The sequence below is a fragment of the Pezoporus occidentalis genome, unplaced genomic scaffold (assembly GCF_034315485.1).
Source record: "Pezoporus occidentalis ecotype Australia unplaced genomic scaffold, CSIRO_AGI_Poc_V1 ctg21, whole genome shotgun sequence".
NCBI lineage: Eukaryota > Metazoa > Chordata > Aves > Psittaciformes > Psittacidae > Pezoporus > Pezoporus occidentalis.
In genome coordinates this window covers 9,217,160-9,241,814 of record NW_026913964.1, presented here as the reverse complement: position 1 = coordinate 9,241,814, position 24,655 = coordinate 9,217,160, and the positions used below count along the sequence as shown (strand labels likewise).

The window sequence follows — 24,655 nt, the reverse complement described above, 5'->3', positions numbered from 1 at the left end:
TCTGTGGTGCAGTGTCCTATATTTTAATGGATATGTCTCTGCTTTTTGGGGGTTTCCGTGTGATGGTATCACCTGATTAGCATTCTGAATCAATATGAAATCCTTGCAATTAAACAGGCATTAATGGAGAAAACAAAAGGGCATATTAATGCAAAAAATCTTTCCATCAAAGGATGAATCAACTCTATTTACTGTTTTACAAATTTATTTAATCTATTTAGTTTTTCCTTCCTCTATAGCATGTGAAACTTGGACATGGCTATAAATTGTTTCACAGGATATGTCTTCAATAGCACTTGATCTTTTCTTAAAGGTAGAGTGGCAAAGTCCCATAGATCAGTGGTCTCCGTGTTTGTGAGTTTTTTATTGTGCACCCCATCACTAAAAATTTTTCAAGCATACACCCCCAATATATGTACATTTATTTATAACTTACATGTGTCGCTGAGGTTTTAGTATTTTCTTCCTGCAGCCTAATGGATTATCTTGTGCACACCCACAGATGAGTGTTCTCACTTTGGAGACCTCTGCTATAGGTTCACTTGAAGTTGTGTATTATAAAAAAAATCGTTCACCTCTAAAAATGTTAAGCTCATCCTTTCTGAGTATGTGAGAACATGTAAATTAAGTTTTCTTTCTCTTTTTCTCAGTTCATATTCTTTCAGTTGTTTTTGCTGCCTACACAGATTCTCATTAGAAAACCACCAAAACTTGAAGATTTCTCTTTTCCCCACCAGACTCCATCCCCTTCCATCAAATAATAACCTCTCCCACTTCACTGTCACTGGCTACAAAATGTAGTGGGGAACAAGATTTGTTTAGGCTAAGCAGGTGACCCTTTGATTTGTCATACGTTTTTATTTGATATATATCTGTCACAATTCCTTTGACCAATACCTGGTTCACCAAACATTTGTGTCAGTGTATTTGTTAAATGGTAGAATTGAATGTTGAATGGAAAGTCACTATAAATGATTCAGAGTGTGTCATAAAGACAAATGTAACCCATTTGGCAAAACTTGCCCATAAGACCAATTGTGTTGTTAACCTGTCAATAGTTCGTTCTGCGCTGCTTGGATATATGTCAGGAAAAAAAAATAGTCTTTTGGGAAAATTGCTCTGCTCTTTCAGTCTCTGAATTCATGGTCTCAATAACTCATTACTCCACTAGGTTTCAAATAGATATGCCTCACACACACACACACAAAAAATGTCTTTCAATATCACTCTTAAACTGATAGAATTTACTTTCATTGGCTGACTGCTGGCTTTGGTATTTTAAACGTGCAAATAGCAACAGTGAGTCTCATCATATTTCCGACAAATGACATTTGCAACCCTTTGTGGAAAGATACACATCGTCTTTTAGGAAGTGCTGTAGGCTTGTAGCTAAAGGTCTGAACACAAACAAGAAAACCTCCTTCCCTTGGGGAATATAACGATTTGAAACAGAAACTAAGGAGGAAGAGACTAAAGAGCTGCCACAGCTTACAATCTGCTGGGTTGTTTTTTTTCTCTGTCTGGATGGTAGTGTGACTCGAGCCCAGAGGCATTGTCATTCTGACTGAAATCTGGCTCTTAGAGAATGTTTCTGTTAACCTAGTCAAGATGTGTCTTGTTGCCAAAAAGAAGTCTGGAGAACTTGCCTGCTTCTTGGGCCATGAAGACTCGTTTCACTCTAGATTGTTGGTGCACAAGGTCATACTACAGTGGTTATGTTTGCTTCCTGATTTGTTTTTTTGGCTTCCTCCTCTTGAATCCGGTAAGCTCTTACTCATTTCCCCTCCAAAGGAAACAATTCCAGTCTCTTAATCTCTCCTTATATGGAAGTCTCTTCCATGCCTCCAGTGGTTTTTCTCATCCATCAGTTCTTCTGTTTTACCATACTTCTTTTTGGGTTAGTCTCACAGAAACTGAACACAGAATGTCAAGTGAGGAATAATAGTGTAGCCATTTCCCAATGTTAATTTCAATTTCATTTATTTATCTGCATGGGTGAAATCCTGGGTAAACTTAAGTTTTAAGTAGAACTTAAAGTCAGTAGAACACTTATTTTCAGTGCAGCAACGATATATTCTCTAATCATTTTGCTTATCTTTTTGACCTTCAGATGCACCTGGCCAGGCACTGGAGATGTTTCCATAATATATCACTCTAGAATTGTTGTAATCCATTTAAAAAAATCAACCACAATTCAGAGCAGTAATTTATTTATGTCTTCCAGGCTGTGTCATCTGGGGCATTTCATGTGCAAATTGTGCATTTGCTTAGCATTTTTAGGTTCCCATCTCCTTTTTTTAGTGTTATCCTTGAAATATTAAAGTGGGGTTGAGAAAACACAATGGTTAACAGTCATGCTTCTATTCCTTGTCTCTGATGGTCCCATATCAAAGATCTGAGACCTGAAGAAAACATTGTTAGTCAGGTGGACGCTAAAGTGTATTCTGGTAGTCATATGTTTCCAGGATTAGTTGTTTCATCACCTTCCTGGGGCTCAAGGTGAGGCTGACTGGCTTGTGGTTCCCTGGGTCCTCCTTCTTGCCTTTCTTGAAGGTAGTCTAGAAAATGAGTTCAGTGTAAGATTGTATTTTTAATTCCATTATACTTTTAGCCATCAGCATTTATTCACCACATAAACCATTTCCTTAACCTTTTATGAAAGAACTTGAAGGAAATATGTATGTTTTACAAGTGCTACTAGTTCTTTTTGAACACTTCTTTGAGATGTATGATTCTGAAAGGGACTACGTAATCCATTTGATTTTTTCAGAAGTCTTGGAAAAGAACTGTAAAGAACTTAGAAAACAAAATCAAAGGAAATACAGATGTATAAGACTTGCAGTATTTACTTAATATTAATTTGGATCTGTCAGCATAGAAAAGGAGCAAGAGGCTTTATTTTTAATTTGGAGCTGCTACTTATTCCTGGTAGTCAGAATTAATTTGAACATGGCATCAATACCTCCAGTAAACTTGCAAAGTATCTAATTTTGTTTTCCTATGCTAAACAAATACGTCTTCAGTGTAATTTTATGATTAAGAGGGTCTGAATTCATGAACTAAGGTATTGCTAGTTTTTCCACTTGCGTGAAATATGGGTAAGAATTCTGTGCTGGGATTTCGATGAATGTAAAGCCTGCTGTATAGTTTGTGTATTTGAATCTGTGGAATCATTCTCAAATAGAAATATGTTACAGTTGAATTTTAAATATTAAGAATATACTGATGAATCAACCATACTGACTCATAAATGTTAATCTTTTAATAAAACTCTCCTCAAAAGTCTGAGCTAGCACTGGAAAAATGATTGCAAATAGTTTATTAGCTCCTACAGTTAATTGCCTAAATCTCATGTCACGGGTGAGACATTGTAAACAACAGACTATAGAGAATCTGGTTACTGGGGTTTGTTTAAGAACTAAGGAGATCTGAGCTTTTACCTTACTTGGATGCCTCCCATGCTGGTTCATTTGCTCCCTTCCCAGCCTTGCATTTGGTGGCTTCCTCACTGCCCCTCCCAGTAAGGAGGCAGCTGCTGGCCAGGGCAGGTTGGGCACAAAGTCATGTGTGTTCCTGCTCTGCCACTGGTTGCAGCTACCAGGCCTAGGCATCACTGACCAAAATCTATGGATGTCCCCTAGTTTCCATCTCCCTGATCTCTGGGATCTTGCCTCATTTCCAGCATCTTATCTCTAAACAGTATCTTCACCATTGTCCTTCCAGTCTCCCTTCTGAGATGACTGCTTCTTTTCTGGGAACCTTTCTTTTCCACCTCCTCATTTTTCTAGAACCCCCAAGCTGTACTTCCAGACTAAATAGTCCATGTGCAGAAGCACAACAAACGTGATCAATATTGTAGCTGGTGGTCCAGTTTTCTGTCTTTAGCACTGGAGGATTGAGAGTGAGCCACCTGCTTTTGCTTAGTCTGGGTGTTACAAAAAAATTGCAACTAGCCTGTACCAGTTGCGGTTAGCAAGAAGCAGGCTTCTGTTTGAGAGTTCAAAATTCAGTTGTATCTCCTCCCGTGTCCCCACTTCATACAGCCAATTGCCTGAATGACAACTGTTAGCATTAATAATTTAAGCTGGTTTTCACCTAAAACATTAGGATAAAGCGATGATAGGTAAGGTAAACAGATGAAACTTGTTGTATTAGAAAGATTTTCCTGCATGTAAAATTTAGAGTGCTGAGGTACTTGCATACATATCCAGAAAGGTCATTAGATCCAAATATTCCATATCAATGTTACCCTATTTCAGTGCAGAACAGATAAAGAAAGTGTTATTATAAATCTGCACACATCTAGATTTTAGGAAGTTATCATTTTTGTTAATGTATTCGGGCCCTGATAATGGTAGTTTAATTTTTAAATCAGATTTCAAGGTGGAGATCAGAGATGAAATATTTGGCCTATATGAACTGCCATGGCTCTGCTGACTTTGGAACTCTGAAAAGACAGACTGTCCTTGATTGTCAGAATGGAACATCAGAAAGAATAAAATGTTTTCCTTTCTCTTAGCCCAGTGAAATTGCATATACAGTCATTAATTGTTATGGTTTAGTCAGTGCTTATAGTTTTAATAGTGTGTAATGATATATTTTTAAGTTCTTGTATGGGAGGACTTGGTTACAAGTGCCTGCAAGACGTCAATGGGATACATTACTCCTAAAGGGATTCCAAATGGGAATGGGTAGCCAGAGAATGTCTGCTTTTCATAACTGTAAGATATTGCTAATAATGTGGTTGACGGTTTCTTCTGCTATGAGAGGTGTGGGTGCTAGATGACAGCTCCTGCTACATGAGCTCTGTTGCTCATAATAGCAGGATCTTACCTCTGCTAATAGTTCAAATTCGTTTTGGACCCAGAACTCAAAATGATGAGTAAATCCTTTGCCTCTTTCTGAAAGCAGGTCCTTGCCACTCTGGAGTTGCAATGGCTTCTTGTTCTCATTTCCAGCTGTGCTGAATGATAGATCTGCTCCTGAGCCCAGAACAAGGAGTACTAGGCATTAACAGCCAAGTCATTGACAGACTTGATGAAATAGTGGTCAAAACTGTTGTAGTTTCAATGTCTGTGTTTTGGTGACACAAAGAATGCTTAAATAGATGATGACAGGTTAGCCTGAGAGATAACAGTGTAATGGTATCATATTAAGAACATAACATTGCAGACTTTTCTGGAGAGTAGTAAGGTTTTCAGGGTACAGTTGTAGGCATCTTTGAAGCCCCTTCTTTTTTTACTGCACAGAAAATTACTTTCACAGCATCAGCTCTCAGTCAAAGCAAAAGGATAGCCTGACATTACTGAAGCTTTTTAGTTAATTAATGTCTCTATTTAATCCGGGGGGGGGGGGGGGGGGGGGGGGGAGTACATATCTTTGCATCAGGAGGGCTTTTATTTTTTCAGTGAATAATGCAGGAGTATTCTGAAAGTTAAAACTGTTAGTGGCTATATGAAAGCTTTTTGAGACACGTAATATAAGAAAAATAGTGGATTGCAAGATGATGGAAGAAGCTTTAAAGAAGAACCTGATTCCCCTTCCCCACTCCCGGAGGAATGGGGAGGAGGATCGAAAGAGTGCAACTCCCACGGGTTGAGACAAGAACAGTCCAGCAACCAATGTACAACACATTTGGGAAACAACACCACCGCTACCACCAACGACAACAATGATAAGAGAAAATAACAAGGGAAGAGAATACAATACCACCGGCCAAGAAACGAGTCCCACCCGGAAGCCCGTGTCCTTCCGGGTAACTCCCAGTTACCCCCCACCCCGGGCATGACGTGCTGTGGTATGGAATACCTCCTTGGCTAGCCTGGGTCAGGCGGCCCGTCTCTGCTTCCTCCCGGCTTCCCCTCCTCCCTGGCAGAGCATGAGCCTCACAAAGTCCTTGGTCAGGGTAAACATCATTTAGCAACAACCGAAAACATCGGCATCACCAGCACTGTTCCCAGGCTGGAAGTCAAAACACAGCACTGCACCAGCTACCACGAAGGAGAAACATGACTGCTACTGCTGAACCCAGGACAGACAATAGCAAAGAAGTGTACATTGCAGTTCTGTTGCAAGGTGTTGAGCATGGTGTTCTAGTTGTGGTGCCTGCCCTTTAGAAAGCTCCCAAATATATATAGCTTTTCCATGATCATTTTGTTATGCAAAGAGATGGAGATGTGCCATTACAGAGTGAGCATTGCCTTAACAGTAAACTTGACCACTATTGTCTGGAAAAAAAAAGTTAGAAGAATAGGATTTTTTGACAAGTATCCTTGTGTGTTTGGAAGCCCTTGAAGCTGAAAAAAAAAATATGCCTGGCCCAACATTGTAAGTAAATATAAAACTATTATATTTCAGATTTGGTGTGTTCTAGCATGTTAGATTGTTTTATGAAGTCCTAATTTTATGAATTAAACTTTGTAACATGGCTTATTTTGAAAGCTAGGAAGTGAATAATTCTGGGAAAAGAAAATGAAATCCTAAATTAAACAAACTGTTACGTGATTTGGATTGTTTCAATGAAAATAATAAGGCTTGATATCATTGGAATCATTGAAACCTACTTGTGTGATGGTATTCCAAATATCTCTGTTAAAAGATGCCTAGAGTGGTTGAGACTAGAAATATATTTTTCTGTGGAGACATTTGGAAAAGATTTTTGTAAGAGTCCTTTGTGCACAGAAGGAACTGAGTCCAGGGCATAGGTCTTTATTGGTACTCTGCTCGAATTAGTTAAAAACTTTTTCTTGATTGTTACTCAAATTTGTGGTTCTTTTAATATACAAGGAACAAGCCAGGGGCTAAGGGTATTTGGGTATTTTAAGAATGCATTTGAACTGAACCATTAAAAAATAGGTTTTCTTTCCCTCTCAGTTGCAAGTCAGGAGTGCATTTCTGTTGAGAGACAAAGCATTTCCATTTAGTGGCTACCCACCTGATTCATTCATACTGATATCTGTGAAGAGTAAGCACATGCTTTAAATCACCTGTTTAAATGGCAGTCTGAGATCAAATGTTTGTATATGCGATTAATGTTAACAACGTTTGACAGATGTTATTTTCCCTTGGACTCTGATACATGTTTAACATAATAAGAAAATATTTAATTAAGCATATTTTTAAAAGTATTTTGGTACCGGCTGCATCTGTATACTAAATAGTTCTTAAAACATTGTCACTGTTTATATTTCTAGTTTACACTATTACCTTTAACTAGCCCTTATAACTTTTGCAACTGTTACACATCACTTTGAAATGATTGGAACTCTGGGAAATGTATAGCAGTCTTCCAGTCTGCTCTGCAAGGGCTTTGTCTTTATTGATGATTGGGTGTATAATTGCATGTTTTCTTTCAAAATTCTAGTGTATATTTTTAACTTGGGCAATCAGTTCACCAATAACAACATAAGCTGCTGAATCAGGCATACCAAATGGTCAGCTGAAATGGCGCATTTTGGATATATTTTCCTTTACTTGTCTGGAACAAAATTGTTTCTTTACTGCATGTGTTCTGTTTATCTTATGTGTATAAGATAAATTCCTGAATTTATATGAAAGGGATATATTTACCTTTATAATGCATATATTACCTTATATTACCTTACTGAAGTTACCTGAAGGGATACATTCCCTTTAGGTGTAGTCAGTCAAGTCTGTGAAAGAGTATTTTGAAAAATTTCCAACATCTGGTTGAACTCTGGCAATTTCTGATAAATGTCTGATATGCTATTAATCTCTTGTGTCTTATTGGCAGCATCCTCTTAGGGAAGTTATTGCTGTAAGTGTGTGAAAGCAGCTTTATCCTTTTCCCAGTGGTCATTGTAGTATGAAGGTGTATCAGCAATCTTTTTATCTTCAAAATACAGTACAACCATTACAAAATTCAGAGTTCATCATTGTGGTGACCAGAAGTAGTTTAGCTTAGTTCTGTGACGAAGTACCACATCAATAAAGCATATTAATTATGTTACTAATTTTAGTAACATTTTGAATGATCTTGTTGTTACAGCTTCTGCTACATTTGAAGACTTTCAAATTCGTCCCCATGCACTTTTTGTTCACTCGTATCGAGCTCCAGCCTTCTGTGACCATTGTGGAGAAATGCTGTGGGGGCTGGTGCGTCAGGGGCTCAAATGTGAAGGTAGGCTGCAGTGAGATGTGATTTTACAGCCTCAGGAAGAGACCTGTCCATTCCACTTACACATGTTGTCTGTGATTCTGCTTTCAAATTGAATAGGTAGAGATGTAGGAACTATCAGAATAGTTAAGTGATTAAAGAACTAATCTTTCTGAGTGCTCTGAGACCTCCGAGATAAGGTTCTGTAACCTGAAGTGCAAAACAATTGGTCTATATATATTTTTAAGACAAAATTTTCTGTATCTTACACTTCTCTGTGAGTCTGGGCCTGTATCTCCTTCTATATCTCATTAATTCAGATAATTTAACTGAAATTGCTGTCAGTACATATGAGGTAGTAACAGCTGTCTGTTCTCATTTTGCCACAACTATTTGACTCCTGGTAGACTGTATCCAATAGGATGTACCATTTGCAGTGAAAGACTTCCTTACCTCTCAGATGCTGGTGACAGAAATTTCCTGCACTGTAAGATGATAGATTCTTTAAAAATTAAAACAACGGGTTATAGATATAACTACTGGGAGCTTATAGCATTATCTCTCTAAAAATCTGTAGAATATAGGAGTTAAACTAGCAGAGTAGAGGAAGAAAGTTTAATTAAAAATAAGGGTGGTGGGTTTGAATTCCTCTTGTCTTGGGGGAAAAAATAAAATCTTTGCTTTTTCCAGTAATAAACCATCATCAGAGGGTTTTAAATTTCTCTTTTCAGGGTGTGGTCTAAATTACCATAAGAGATGTGCATTTAAGATCCCTAACAACTGCAGTGGTGTACGGAAAAGGCGCCTGTCAAACGTGTCTCTCACAGGACTCAGCACCGTTCGGACAGTTTCTGCAGAACCCTCACCCAGCATGCCCGATGAAGCCCTTCTGGTATGGGATTCCCTAGCTATAGAGGTTATGGGTATTGTTGCTAATAAACAATGACATTTAGCACTCTCTGGTTTTGCCTATTGTAGACTACATAGAAGAGTTCTATGTAAGTTATAAAACACTGCTGTGAGAAAAAGCATCTTGATGTAGAGGGGAGGTCACCAGTTTAAGGATTGTATGTTTAAGGTATGTGTCACTTCTGATACTCCCTGGAGTTTCCTCCCTTTGTCAAGAACTTTGCAGTTCTAAAGGTGCCACTCATGCTAATGTGAGTAGTTGCATCTTGGAGGATGTCTCCTCTGGAACTAGAAATTGAATTTCTTCTGTATCAGAGCATTATATCCATTGGTTTATGATACAGTAAAAATTTGCCTCAGGAGAACACTGTGACCCAACCACCACAGTGTCAAACTGAGTATCTGTCATAGTCAGGGCTATAGTTGATTATTTGGAGCCTGCATGTTTAGCATATTTTTAAGTGTTCAGAAGAAAATGGGAGAAATCTCCATTATTTCCTGATATAGATCTTCCTGGTGAATGTATGTGTATGTCTGTATATATGTGTGTAGATATACATTTAGATATACAGTATACACACGGGTACACATAAATATATCTTATACTTGTATATACATTATAGTCATGGTTCCCATCATGAAAACAACTCTTCTGAGAACAAAATGTAATGACTGTAGCAAGTTAATTTTTTTTTTTTTTTTATCTTTGGCATATTTGTTCCTTTCTACACTCATGGTTATAATGTACTTGAATAGTTAAGAATTTATACTGTGTGTAAATGAATCCACTCCTAAGTGAAAGCTTTGAAAATCTTAACGTTTGAAAGAGAGGAAAGACTTTTTAAGTACACAAAACAATTATCATGTTTTCCTCTCAATTGGAATATTAAACTTATTAAACGTGACATACTAAAAGGACACTATTGCAAATGATGTAGACCTGGTGTTATATGCGGTACCATCTATGAGCCATAATTATGTACTTATCCTACTGATTATCATTAGCCTAAAGCTACTTGGAAATTAAGGTTAACATTAACAATCTGTTTTTTTAATTGAAAAGCTGCATAAATGAGCATGGTGCTTAAGTTTTGCAAAAACTGCAACAACAAATCTGTGTAGATTATTCATAATTCTCAGTAGGTTGTTTCAGAAATGCTGACTTACTCAGACCAAAACAGAAAATTTTAAAGGAGGCTGGCCCTAGTTCTGAACTGTTTCAGGAATTCTGGTTAAAAAAATTGTGAGCATCTTAGTATAGTGTCTATAAATATTCACTGCAATGTATAGTTACAGGATAGCAAAAAAATTTAATTTGAAAACTTTTTTAATTTTAATACTGTTATTTGCTGATACGTTCTTACATGACATACCTGTTTTGCAAAACTACGTGTTTTAAAACTGTTGAGAATATTAAAATTGACAGCGAAGAAATACAGTAAGTTTTACATATACTGCAGACTATACTTCCCTAAGAACCTGTAATTATGAGTGTACCCATGCTGATGGTTCAGAACATCACACATGCACACGCACGTGCATGTTCAAAGAAAACATGTTTACAATAGGTACAGAGATGATCACTAGACCAGAGAAATGAAATAGCTTTCCAGTTTCACTCTTTATTTCAGGAAATCATGGTATCATTTACCAGATTTTCAGACATGCTCTCACATACGGCTTCTGTATGTCTTTTGTTTTGTCTTGGGTTTTTTACATTGAAGTGTTTCAAATTTTTTTCCCCATTTTTTTAAGTGTCTATAAGCTTTGTCAGTTCTCCTCTATCAGGTCTGTCCTTTGGACTCCATTCTTCTGCAGTACTTGTGAGATAAGTTTTATGGCAGTTTATACTGTGATGCCAGTCTAAGCATGCACTTTGGAATGTGTTCCTTTTTTCTACAGTCTGCATGAATATACTAAGCAATAGCATCCTTGTTCACAAAATCATACCATTCATTATACGTATTGATGTGGCACTTCAGCTACTGGTAGCAAAATATAACCCATGTTTGGGACTACTGAATTCGTCAGGTATCTGTCAATTCGTTAAATAGGACTAAAATACTTTTGCTTCTATTACTATGTAGAGTCAGAGCAGTTGGGAGAGAAGTAGTTCGTAGAATTATTTACTAAGTTATGATTTCAGAACTTTTTGTCCATCTTGTGTGAACCAGAAAGAAGCCAACTTTAGCTCACAGTGTTAAATTCAGCTTGTAAATCTGGCTTCTGGAAAAATGACACTTACAAAGTTAAGACAATTTGCCCTAATCTAGGAAATGGCATTTAAAAAAATCTTTGAGACAGGATAATGTGTATCCTGCAAAGGGTACTTTAATTATCCTTTCATAGGGGATCACCACACACAAACACAATTTCATTTTATGTTTAAATGTATTCATAAGCCAATAAAGCAGTTCATTTGAGTTGAAAATTGACTGGGGACTACATTTGACCACAGCTTTAAAAATCTACCTCCAAAGAATAAAATCTGGGCAATATCCTTTTTCTGATTCTTAATTTAGTAGTGTAAAACTCATCAACAGAAATGCTAAAAACAAGTAGAACTAGGAGAATGCTATGTAACCCAGATTTTTACCTGTCATAGCTCAAATGCAGTTCTTTTGCATTCTATAGCATGGAATGAGACTATAAAATAATCCCACTTTCATGCTTGCTTCTAAAGTAACATTATTTCTTTCTTTTTTCTCTCCCTTATTTCTTCTGCTTTTTCTTCTTTCCAACTTCCTGTCTCAGTCTCCTGTCAGCCCTGGCTGTGAGGTATGTGCTGTATTTACTCCCTATCATATTATCAGGAACATCCTTTTTTTATGAGTGTCAGTATCAATGTGAAGAAATGCAGAAATTTAATCAGATTAGTATATTACACTCTTAAGAATTTACTAGCATTTGTTTTTCTTCTAGAAAGAGTATACCCAGTGTGACACTCCAAAGTCCAGGTTCCAAAGTGAAGGTCGTAATTCTTATACTTAACAGTAAAATTAGCTAACATTAAAATATTTTAATACAAAAGTGGCTTTTTCATTTTTTAGGCATGATAGAGGTCATTGGTTGGACTGAAGCTCTTTTACTGACAGTACGACATGGGAAGAAAATTTTAACTTCATTTCAGGACATTGGGAATTTGCTGGAGTAATGTATAAAATTAATATTTTATTTTAAGCTGAACAAACCCAACCTTTAAGTGCTCACCAGCAATAAGCATTTAGTTTAGTTGCTTTTTCAGAACATGGTTTCATTAAAAAAAAACCACAAAACAAAACAACCCAACAGACAAGGAATATGTGGAAATAAACATAAATGGTGCACAGCTAAGTTAAAGCTATATACGAAAAGAGTACCAAGTCTAAATGAAAAACAGTTTGGTGTTTTTTTAATGGTTACTTCATGTCAATGGATGTCCTCTTTGAATTTCAATATGGATTTTCCAAAGAAGCTATTCATGTTTAAACTATGAAATGTTGGCCTCTTTCCCTTGCAGCATATATTTGAGAGGCATCCAGAGAAGAGCAGGCTTTGCAAATGTTTTCCTTTTTAGTAATACTACATAGATAATCTGAGGAATATTTTGTTATGGTGAAATGAAGGTTATCATCTCTTTAAAAAAAGTAACTTTATTTCTTCCTAAAACACATATATTCTTCTTGTAGAAAAAAATGCATTTTGTAGATATATTACAGTATTACAATGCCACAGAATACCCATAAAACAATTAAACAAACATATATAGAATATGGGTTTTCTAATATCCAAGATAATTTTGTTCTAAGTATGTGCTATCTTAAAAATGATGAATCCATCAATCTGGATAGTGATGGATAACCCTGTATCAACAGTAATTAAAAGCAGTAATAATTTTAAAAAAAGGTATTTGGAGGAAAAACAAAATTAAGGTTTTTTTTTGTAAAAGAAAATGTATTAACCATCTATGTTTTTACTTCAAATATATTTACATGAGACAATAGAATTTTATTTCTATTTATTTTTATATAGGTTACCATTATTTTGGTAACTTTTCCTCATTCTTCTAGAAGTGATGACTGTTGATATACTAAAGTTATTTTAGTTACATTGGAAGTGATTTCTCAGAAAAAGCCTAGCTGAGCTTTGCATTTTATATAGCAGTGCTGTGTTTCACAGGGCACAGGTAAATGGAATATTACAAAGTTACTTACATACTTACTTACTTCGCTTTTTCTGAAGAATTTGGGATTATTTTTTACTAAATATTTTAAAATTTAAATAATTTTAATTGAAAAGACTATTTACCTATCACTGACAGGCTACAAAGCACCAGGTGTTGCCTGCCTCTGCAGATTTGTTATGAGCAGAGCTAGCTTCAGGCTTTTCAGCTGTATATATAGAAGAGTGATTTTGCAGAACTAGGACAGTAGATTCTCTGGAAGCGAATTGTCTTGAGTGGGTTGTAGGTGGTCATTTTCCCTTTCTTCCCTTGTACCCATTTCTTAATACAGCTGCTCTTTTCTCTTACTCCACTGAAATAAGAAGCTCTCGTTTCTAGTGACTCAAAAACTCCCACTCTTTTAAGTGTGAATTTCCCACACTTTGAAGATGCATCTCCTTTTCCCAGTTCCAGTCCCTATAGTGGCTCCCTAGCTTACTGGACTGGAAAAAAGGAGCCCTTGAGGAAAGGGTTAAAGAAGAGTTTAGGATGTTGCAGCTGAGATCAGCTTCATGCCTTAAGCCAGTTGTAATCAGTAGTTTTCTAATGGCTAGAATAGAGTTCATTAGACCAAAGATCCTCCTAGGCAAAATTAATATTTCGTCTTGAAGAAAGACACTCAAGTTAACTGTAAATTAATACCACTCATAGTTATATTCTAGTTTGGCATCCCCAAGTTATCCTTCCATGCCCTGGTGATATGCACTGCACATTCCTCTCTTTATTTTATTGGAAGACTTTCTCTCTACTCATTTGTTTAATAAAACAACACATGCTGTTTTCGAGAATGTTCCTTGAAATTTTTTGAGGTTCAAAATCTAGATGTTATTTATAAAAAATAAAAGTGTAAAGTATAGGCTGTGAACTAAACCAATCCTAAGTAATGTTTACATAAGTGACATATTCACCAGGAGACTCTAGGGTCATGCACTGAGCAGAACTGAGAATCAAGAACTCAGTGAATCTGACACTTGAAAGTTAAATATTTAAATAGGAGTTTAAGTTAATTCCACAGTGTTTTAGATATTATTTTTTAGGGGGGGTTGGGTTTGCTTTTTTTTACAATTATTTAAAATATTAAATTATGTTAAAGGTTAAAAAAAAAATCAACCAAAACTATTTAAAATATAGTTCCCTTTTTTCTTGAAGCATTTCGTGTCTTTGATGTTCAAAGTCAAACTGAACCCTAAATTAAAACTTTGTAGGATGCAGAAAGTAGATTTGGAATGGCTTACCTTACGTATTGCTGGGCCATAAAATTATAGTAATCCCTGTACTAGCTGCCATGCGCTAAATATGCTGGGATGGAATTTCTTGTGAAATGTCAAAGTACATTTTAGCTTTTCTGACCTCATTTGCCCCAGTATGATTGATTCAGAAGTTCATTACAGCCAGATGAAATCTAAAAGATGATCAAGCCAATTATTTTAAGTTAAAAGGTGTATATTTAGGACAGCATTAAATATTGCATCAGTTGTGCACCTCTAATATTTTCCAAATATCTAGGGAGATAGATAGGTAGAGGGGACAACAGTAAATAGTTTAAAGATGTAAATGTTCTGAAATTTCCTATGTGCCATGTGTGATATTTCTGAATGCAACTTGTTTGGGAACCGTTGGAGAGGTTTTATGGTTATCTGATTCTTCAGCTTGGAGGAGGAGAGAGGTTCAGGTTGTTCTCGTCCTTAGGTAGTTGCCACTTGCTATTACATCCCCAATCTTGTTTCTGGGGAAGACATACAATAGTAACAGCAGTTGTCATTTTATGAGCCTTCATATAAGTAACCATTAAACTGAGGATGTGTACTTGTTGTGGGACTGTGACAGTAGGAATTCTAAGGAGTGCATGATATGTCTAAGTAAACACACATTCAGAGCTAAGTTCTTGTAGTTTCTAAGTGCTAACACAAGGATTTGTACATGTTGAAAATATAAAAAAGTGGCACATCCTGAAGTACGCAGTTTACTTTCCTGTAGCATCTCTGAGACATTGTTCGTGTTAGTGCTGGGTCTTGTGAAATGGTATAAGATCCCAATGTGCAGTTTGTACTTTGGCAGATATAGGAAATTAGGACACTTTTATCTCCTCTTTTCCTGGCCCACACATGTTCAATGGCACTTTCTAATATATAAGCTTTTCCAAAAACATTTTCCAAACCTGTGGCTTTGGTTAAGCCCAAAGACCTACTGCTTATCCCTGATTCAGTAGAGATGGTGTGGAGACAGTGTCAGGTGGGACTCATTTACACAGACATTGGAGGAAAAAATGCAATTCTGAGTGAACCAGAATTGTGCAAAGATTCCTTAAATAGTTTTGTCTTCAGTTGGAACTTGGCTAAGATACCTTTGTATCATGGTATGTGCCTTCTTTTTTTCTTTCTTAATAGTTCTATGCAGTTGGCACAACTGAGCTACTGAGTGCAGCTTATGATGTGAGCATCCTAGTAGTGCAAGAGACTTACATTAAAATAATTTCTTGCTCAAAATTATTGTACTTAAGATTATAAAGCATATAATAGAAGAGCAAACTAAACCTAGTATTTTATAAGGAACTTGTGTCTGTAAGATGCAGGAAAAAAAGGTTGGTGCTGTGTAAGCCCTTTTATGCCTAATTCAACTAGCAAGTCCTCTGTAAAAAAGGGCTTTTGTTTTGGGAAATCCGTGACTCAGAAAAGTCAGCATAGTCACACAATAACTGCTGAAACCCAGTAATCTTCTCTTGTTACTTTACAAAATAAGTCAGGTTACAGACAGAACATTCAAACCACTGTTTGCTGTCTGAGTGGAGGAGCAGGGTACATAATAATTTCCATCTGTAGATAGTTTAATATTAACAGTTCATAGTGATGTCAGTTCTTTGATGTGTTTACACATGTGACACTGAAGTGTTTTTGAAGCCATAGCTATTTAACTATGGAGCTTGTAGGATTAAATCATACACTTGACTTAAAGAGTGCTAAAAGCCTCAAAAGACAACACAGTTGATTGCAGTCTAAGTGTGGTATTTCAGTATATTTAACTGAAGATTTGTTTCCTTGAATTCACTTAATTACAGTCACATAGTTTAATTTGTAAAAGAAAGTCAACATTTGCATTGCATTAAAAACATAGTAGTCCTTGTGGTTACATAGATATCTAGCACCTCATTTGACAGTAGCTTCCTGTGAAGAAATTGTATATGAACATATTAAGGTTTTATCCTCTGCCTTCAATACAGGAAGGAAATGCATGTTTCAAAGCTGAAAATATAACTTCATACAGACAGTTATTGCTGTTTGTTTCTTTAAAATATACATCACTTTTCTCAGTTGTCCAAGTAAATAAATAAAAAAGAAAAAACAAATCAAAACCAACCTAACTCATGATAGTTTGTTTCTTTTGTTAAGGCAAACATTTCAAAATTGTAGGAATACCTGAGTTGGTTTTATTTGAATATCTCAGTGTAAAGTACAGGAATAATGTCACAATACTTTTAAGATATTGAGCCGACGAAAGGTTAGCGTTAGCACTGCTTTGTGAACAGTTTTGGAAAAATATGTATTTTGGAGAATATAGGATATGTAGCCTATTTTCTTCTGAGTGAAGGTTACTGACTTAAATGTGTTTCTGCAAGTATGATGTAAAATGAGGTATCAGTTGTCAAAATGGAAGTATATCTTTTCTGACTTTTTTAGAACATGAAGGTCTTCAGTAAAGTTTTGTCAGAATGCCTGGGACAGTTTTAACGTGACTGTTGAAACCTTTTAAAAGAAGTCAGGCAAACAGCAGTCTATTTTATGTTTTAGGCTGGCCTCTGTATCTGATTGCAGGTCTAGCCTTCGTCTTCATTCCCAAGACACCAACTCTGCATCCAGGTAGTCAGCTTTTATTGCTTCGCATTAGCCCCTTCAGCATCTCCCTAAAGTTTCTTTGATTTCTGTGCCTGCAAGTGATAGGTGTGGTGCTAGAAGACAGTCAGGCTCACCAGGGTAATAGGAACAGCTGAATTTCATTGTCAGGGAATCAGTATTTATTTAAGTCTCTTAATTGTATTTTGCAATGGATTTGAACAAGGTAAAAAAGACAGGAAAGATCTCCTTCTGAAGTATTTTTACTTTTGGGGCAATGGTTATATGGAGGACCTTCTCCTTTCAGCAGTGACAAGGTTCTGCACAATTACTTTGTGCTTCTGTCTACTGTAGACAAATTGTTGTGTCTTTGAATAGTTTTTAACAAAGCTTACCAGATAAACCATGAGTAGCTTCAGCATATTCCCAAAATTCAAAGTTGAAGAAGGAGGGGCAACGCTAGTAAGGACCATGCTTGAATGCCCCATGTTGAAGAAAAAGCTTGGCATCTCTCCCATCTTGGAATTAAAAATAACCCTTTTTTTCAGAATGAAAATGTAAGCAAACACTGGATTCTGTTAGATATTCTCATAGTTTAAGGCTTAATTGAATTGAAGGCTCTGAATGAGATTGGTGTCACTTGTTTGGCTGAACATCTGTATAGTTAAATATCTGCACATGTTTCTTTGTGTTTGTTGTCACTTGGAAAATCATATTCTGAGCTGTTAAAGTATAGATTACCTTGCTGGGATGATTGTTCTAAAGAACTGTTTAGCGTTCAGAGCTGCACAGGCTGTTAGTTTCCATGGTGTAATCCAGTTAAGCAGTCATTTCCTGGGAAGTTTCCAGATCTGCTGAGTCAGTAGCCTGGCTGACTACCAGGAAAAAGTAATTTATCTTTCTAAGAAACAAAGCACACTGGCTAAAGAAGAAGGTGCTTTGTGGAAGAGATTCTCACTTTTGCAGTGAAAATGGAACAGTTACTCGTTTTCTTTTGGGGGCTTTAAATTGTGGAATCTGTCTGATGCTGGGAGTGTGGGAAGTTAAAGTTGAGGGGTTATTGAGAGGAGTTGTGCAAGTCCCTCATATCAGGCCTGAGCATGCAGGAGAGAGACCAGATCCATGACTACTGATGTATGGGAGTATAGTATGGGAGAAGATGAAATTCAGCTTTACCTCTTTACCTGAAAACATTGTAAACTAAGAATTGCTGATGTGTTACACCATATGCCACTTGTAAAACCTGATGTTTTCTCAGAGCTATGCAGAAGCATATATTAGCACATCAAAGCTGAAAACTTGCCACCAAACTCAAAAAAACAAAACTTGCAGCAAATAATTTGTCCAACACTCAAACTGTACCACAACTAAGATTTGATAAGACATCATCTGGGCAGCATATCTCAGTGGTCAGAGCCAAAGCTGTAGGGAAGTGTGTCTCTCTGATAATCATATAAGTGCCTAAGATGAGTCTTAGTACATTTCAGCAACACTACTGGAGTTTGTAAAACTGCAAGGTATTTGGTGAGAAAATCTGGGACAAACAAGATCTCTAAAATCCTTTGAGCATGAGGTTAACTAGATAGAAGTAATTTGGATTTTTTTTAAAAGCTTTTAATACTGTTCAGTTGCCAAAATAATTTTTGATTTGGCAATAATTTGGAAAATGAAGGCAAAGTGATAATAGTAAGTTTAGTTTAGATTATATTAGAGGATATCAGATGGGAATGACTGGTTTTCTAGCCTTCAGTTATTATTTGCAGATGACGGTAAGAAGATGCTGAGTTTTAAATTAGCAAGCTGCATCTTGCAGCTTTTTTTTGCCCTCCTTTCAGTGTTAACTGTGGGTGTAGTTTGGTTGTTTCTTAAGTTCAGCTGCTGGGAGAAGGCAGCTTTCTGGGTCAGTTGATTTCTGGGGTAATTACCTATTTACATGAGTTGAGAATATAAGGTTAATAATTCCTTTCAGAAATTCTTTTTATTCCATACCTTAGGCTGTATGTCTCACTTTATATATATTTAGCTACGTGCATTTATACACCTATTGTGACACATTGTGTGTAATCTAAATGTGGCTTACCACATTTGATAGCAAAATTATAGTGATAGCAAAAATTATAAATGAAGGGGATGGAAAAAACTAATCTCTTTTGTATCAAACTCCTGCATGCACATGGAATAAGGTAACTAGTTTCTAATATTTATACAAAAAATACAGCCTTTCAAAGTTAAATTTGATATAAAACAGAAAATAAGAGGGGTAAAAATGGCTTGTGTGTTTGTCAGAATGCAAAATGCTTTTCTGAGAAATTTTTAATTAATATTTTCTTTTTTTTTTTCTTTTTTTTTCTTTTTTCAAAAAAACCCTGAAACCCTGTTTCAGTCACAATGTGGAATGTATGACAGTAGTGTCAGCAAAGATAGTGTTTGCTATCATTCAAATTTTTCATAAGCAGTCAGCGAGATTTGCACTTTCTATTAGTATTTAAAAACACGTTTCTTCTTATGACAGGACTTACTGTTCTTGAGGTGAGTGAGTGTGATAGTCTTTTAAAAGTTAGAACATCATGATTATTTCACGTGTTCTTTTTATGTATTTCACAGCAAAAGACACCATCAGAATCATTCACTGGGCGAGAGAAGAGATCAAATTCACAATCATATATTGGGCGACCTATTCAGCTTGACAAGATCTTACTGTCCAAGGTTAAAGTGCCTCACACTTTCGTCATCCACTCTTATACACGGCCAACAGTTTGCCAGTACTGCAAGAAGCTTCTCAAAGGGCTTTTTAGACAGGGTTTGCAATGCAAAGGTAAGCAGACACCCCTTAGGTACATAAAAGCTAAGCATAATAAAATTAGTAAATTAGCGTTTGAGTGGTTACTATGTAGCCTTACTCATGGTTTCCTCACCAAACTGCCTAGGTGTAGACACATGTACAATTACATTGGATTAAGCTGGAGTCAAAATTACAGTAATAGCTGTTCTGCAGGAGCTGTCTGCATGGCTGGTCATTTTTACCCTGCAGTACATCTGCAATAGCTCACACCTTTTTGGTTCAGGTGTAAATTATCTTGTATTTAGCAGTAGGTGAGCCTGTGCTCACAGGCAATTACAGCATTATAGTTAACACAAAAGACTATTCTTCATTGTTTTTAATCTGCAAAATTTTATGTTGAAGTATGTGCCTGCGTCCCAGTAGTTCAGGGGTTTGAGGAAGTTGTAATGGAATTAAGATGAGCTTATATGAGAATTTAGAACCACATTTTTCCAGTGTAACTAACTAAAGTGCTTTGAAGTCTCATGCTGTTGTACCGTAGTAGGTGCTGAAGTGAACCAAGCTGCTTGGATTGTAGCCTAGACTACTGGTTCACCTTAGCCAGCTAGAGGGGCCTTAAATGCAAAGCCTCGTGCATGCTCTGGTGTTAGATAATGTTGGCTATCAGATCCTTAAAATCACCTTCCTTCTATTAAAATAAGCAGTAATCGCATAGGGTTAATCAGTATACTTTGTGTTGCTTCTTTGAACTAACTCCCTGCAAAAATTCAGTAGCATTCATTTAACTTAATATGTGACTGATGTGATTTAACTAAAGCAAAATATCTATAAAGGCATAACCTGTTCCATTTCATTTTGAATCCCAATGACATAAGCAAATATTAACCTGGTTTAAAAAAAAAAAAATTGCCTACAGTTTGGCCCTGCTACACCTCAGTTGATTTTTGGATCTGAAGTTAAATAATTTCAAGGATATAGACAACCTTGGTATATTCCTTCCTACTGTTTGCTTTTCCAGGTGTGTTATTAACTTACAGCTTTTAGTTTAAATAAGATGTGTTCAGAAGCCAAAATAAAAAGTTAAGATGAAGTCTAATAAAGTGCTACTTACACATATGAAAAAAGTAAAGGTAGACTGAAATAAAAATATCTGGGAAATAAGGAAGGAATTGAAGGAACCATCCACTGAAAGCAGCACAGAAGTTGCTTTGAGATGTAAAGAACAAATATTTTCTCACTTATAATTGTTGGCTAGGGTTCTGCTGTTTCAATTTTCAGTCAGCAGTTTTTGATATGTATTCAGTCTCTTCAACTGCAGGAGATATACTGGAAAAGCAGCTCTAACTTTGCAGCCAAGCACTTGGGTCTCCCCGTCACTCCCCTAGCCAAGTTGAGCACATGCTTCAGCTGTAGGTAGTGCCTCCACCCAACTGCCCATTGTAATGCTTTCTTTTCCCCCTAAGGAAACACACTTCTAGCATCTTTAATCCTGTCCCTTCCACTGGCAGATGGCATGCACCCAGGATAAAGAGTGATCTTTGGGCATGTTAAATCTGTAGTAGTGTGCAATGGTAGAGCTTGACATATATAGGCTCAAGAGCAGGAAAAAAATACAATTGTGTCACAGGAAGAGAGGTGTAATTTTGCTGTATCCCTTTTTTCCTTAACAGACTGTAGGTTCAACTGTCACAAACGTTGTGCTCCTAAAGTGCCAAATAACTGCCTGGGGGAAGTTGCCATTAACGGAGGTAAGTTGCCCTAACAGCAGTTTCTGTCATTGTTTAAACCATCAGTTAAATAAAAGAAATGTAAAACTGAGAACTATGCAAAGACACAATTTTCCACTGCTTGGGAGTGGCCTTTCCTCTGCAATATTTCTAAGTCAAAGATGAAATGTGGGAGGAACCCTACAAGTGGCTCAGAGCAGAGTGTGTGTCTTCCAAATAGGTGTCAGTGACAGGCTCAGCCTGTGCCTCAGAGATGGTGTCAGCAGCAAAATGGTCTGACTATCATGGCCTGTTGAATGCAGAATGCTAAAGTAAGGCAAAAAGCCATAACCATGAGAAGGTGGTATTCAGATACAAACACAAAATTGCTTTTTAATCTGGGGGAGAGGGAAGAAGTGTTTGCTTTAAGATAATCTTACCGAGAAGGAAAAGCATACCTGGAAGAACTGGGAATGCCATCCAGGAAAAATTCCACTAGTTACTGTTGGTATAAAACGAATCATATCAGTTGCCAGAAATAAAGGCTTGAATATCTGCCGATTTTCCCATACATGTGCTGTCGGTTTTGTGTCAAGTATAGAATTTATGGGTAGTCTTGACAGACGGTACTGGAGGAAAAAAAGGGTGGTTGTAGATGAGTTGTTGATTGCCTTGAAAATGTCAGTTTTCCATGTAATGAGGGAATGAGAAGTGTGGTGAAGTGCTCAGTTTCTAATGCATATTACTGTGTTGTCAGCCTAAACTGCTTTTGAGGCTAACAGAGTATTGTCTTCTCAGGAATCTTTTTTTCAAACTTTAAACCTGTGAGCTACTTTATTGAAGACATACCAACAATTTCCAAAATTGGGAATGTTAACCAATATTTTTCATAGTGTTTTTCATAGTAGTGTGACTGTATTATTAAAAAGTACTACTGTTTAAAGCCAATTCTTGTAGGCAAAAATATTTTGGATGCTAAGTATCCAATTTGAAACATTATAAGGTGCATGATGTTCTGGAAGGTTGACATTGCACTCCTACTGCATGTCCTCTCTGATGCACCTTAAGCTTCACTCTTGGAGTCACTATTATTATTTTTTAGTCTTTACACAATTTATACCTTATTTATGGGATGATAGAATGTTTAGGTTTGGAAAGGACCTTAAGATCATCTAGTTCCAACCCCACTGCCATGGGCAGGGACATCACACACTAAACCATATCACTCAAGGCTCTGTCCAGCCTGTCCTTGAACACCACCAGGGATGGAGCATTCACAACTTCCCCGGGCAACCCATGCCACTGCCTCACCAACCTTACAGTAAAGAATTTCTTCCTTATATCTAACCTGAACTTCCTCTGTTTAAGTTTGAACCCATTAACCTAGTAGGCCCCCTCCAGATACCAGAAGGCTGCTATGCAGTCTTCACACAACCTTCTGTTCTCCAGGCTGAACAGCCCCAACTTTCTCAGGCTGTCTTCATAGGGGAGGTGCTCCAGTCCCCTGATTATCTCTGTGGCCCTCCTCTGGACTTGTTCCAACAGTTCCATATCCTTTTTATGTTGAGAACACCAGAACTGCACACAATACTCCAAGTGAGGTCTCACAAGAGCAGAGTAGAGGGGCAGGATCACCTCCTTTGCCCTGCTGGTCACGCTCCTTTTGATGCAGCCTAGGATATGGTTGGCTTTCTGAGCTGCAAGCGCACACTGAAGCTGGCTCATGTTCATTTTCTCATCAACCAACACCCCCAAGTCTTTCTCTTCAGGCCTGCTCTGAATCTCTTCTTTGCCCAACCTGTAGCTGTGCCTGGGATTGCCCAGACCCAGGTGTAGGACCTTGCACTTGTTATGGTTGAACTTTATGAGGTTGGTATTGGCACACCTTACAAGTGTGTCAGGGTCCCTGTGGATGGCATCTCTTCCCTTCACCATATCAACCAAACCACATAAGTTAGTGTCAATGGCAAACTTGATGAGGGCACCTCAATCCCACTGTCCATGTCACCAACAAAAATGTTGAACAGGATCAGTTCCATCACCGATCCCTGAGGGACACCACTCATTACTGGTCTCCAGCTGGACATTGAGCCATTGATGACAACTCTTTGTGTGCAGCCATCCAGCCAGTTCTTTACTCACTGAGTGGTCTGTCCATCAAATTGATGTCCCTCCAGTTTAGAGACAAAGATGTTGTGTGGGATAGTGTTGAACGCTTTGCACAAGTCCAGATAGATGACATCAACTGCTTTGCCCCTATCCATCAGTTCCATAGCCCCATCATAGAAGGCCACCCAATTGATCAGGCAGGATTTCCCCTTAGTGAAGGCATGCTGGCTGTCACCAAGCACCTTGTTGTTCTTCATGTGCCTTAGCATGCCTTCCAGGAGAATGTGCTTCAAGATTTTGCCAGGCACAGAGGTGAGACTAACTGGTCTGTAGCTGTCTGGGTCTTCCATATTCCACTTTTTTGAAAATGGGGGTTAAATTTCCCTTTTTCCAGTCGTCAGGAACTTCACCTGACTGCCATGATTTTTCAAATATGACAGACAGTGGCTTAGCAGCTTGATTCGCCAGCTCCTTCAGGACCCACAGATGAGTTTTATCAGGTCCTATGGACTTGTGCACGTTCAGGTTCCTAAGATGATTTTGAACCTCATCCTCTCCTACAGTGGGCCTAAGGTCTTCATTGTCACAGTCCCTGTATCTGCCTTCCAAGATTTGGGTGGTGTGGTCAGAGTATTTGCCAGTGAAGACTGAGGCAAAGAAGTTATTGAGAACTTCAGCCTTCTCCAAATCTAGGTTAGCCAGTTCTGATAGCCTCCAGAGAGGGCCCACATTATCCCTATTTTGTCTTTTGTTTGCTACATACCTGTAGAAGCTCTTCCTGTTATCTTTCACATCCCCTGCCAGATTTAATTCTAACTGGGCCTTAGGTTTCCTGAACTGGTCCGTAGCTTCCTGGATAATATCCCTGTATTCTTCCCAGGCCGCCTGTCCTCACTTCCACCTGTTATAAGCCTCTTTTTTCCCTCTAAGTTTCCTGAGCAGCTCCTTATCCATCCAAGGAGGTCTCCTGGCCCTCCTGCTGCACTTCCTTCTAGCTGGGATGCA

General features: G+C 37.4%; 1 protein-coding gene across 4 annotated transcripts in view; it reads left to right on the top strand.

Moving 5' to 3' along the window:
* Positions 1–24,655, top strand: part of PRKD1 (protein kinase D1) — a 137,583-nt gene that overhangs the window by 84,512 nt on the left and 28,416 nt on the right. For 2 of the 4 annotated variants that reach the window (XM_062619380.1, XM_062619382.1), the window contains 4 exons: positions 8,009–8,140; positions 8,848–9,032; positions 19,658–19,868; positions 21,506–21,583. In XM_062619380.1, the coding sequence (XP_062475364.1) occupies positions 8,009–8,140; positions 8,848–9,032; positions 19,658–19,868; positions 21,506–21,583 (606 nt within the window). Of the gene's footprint in view, positions 1–8,008; positions 8,141–8,847; positions 9,033–11,779; positions 11,804–19,657; positions 19,869–21,505; positions 21,584–24,655 lie in introns of all 4 variants that reach the window. The other 2 variants (XM_062619379.1, XM_062619381.1) reach the window with 2 other exon arrangements.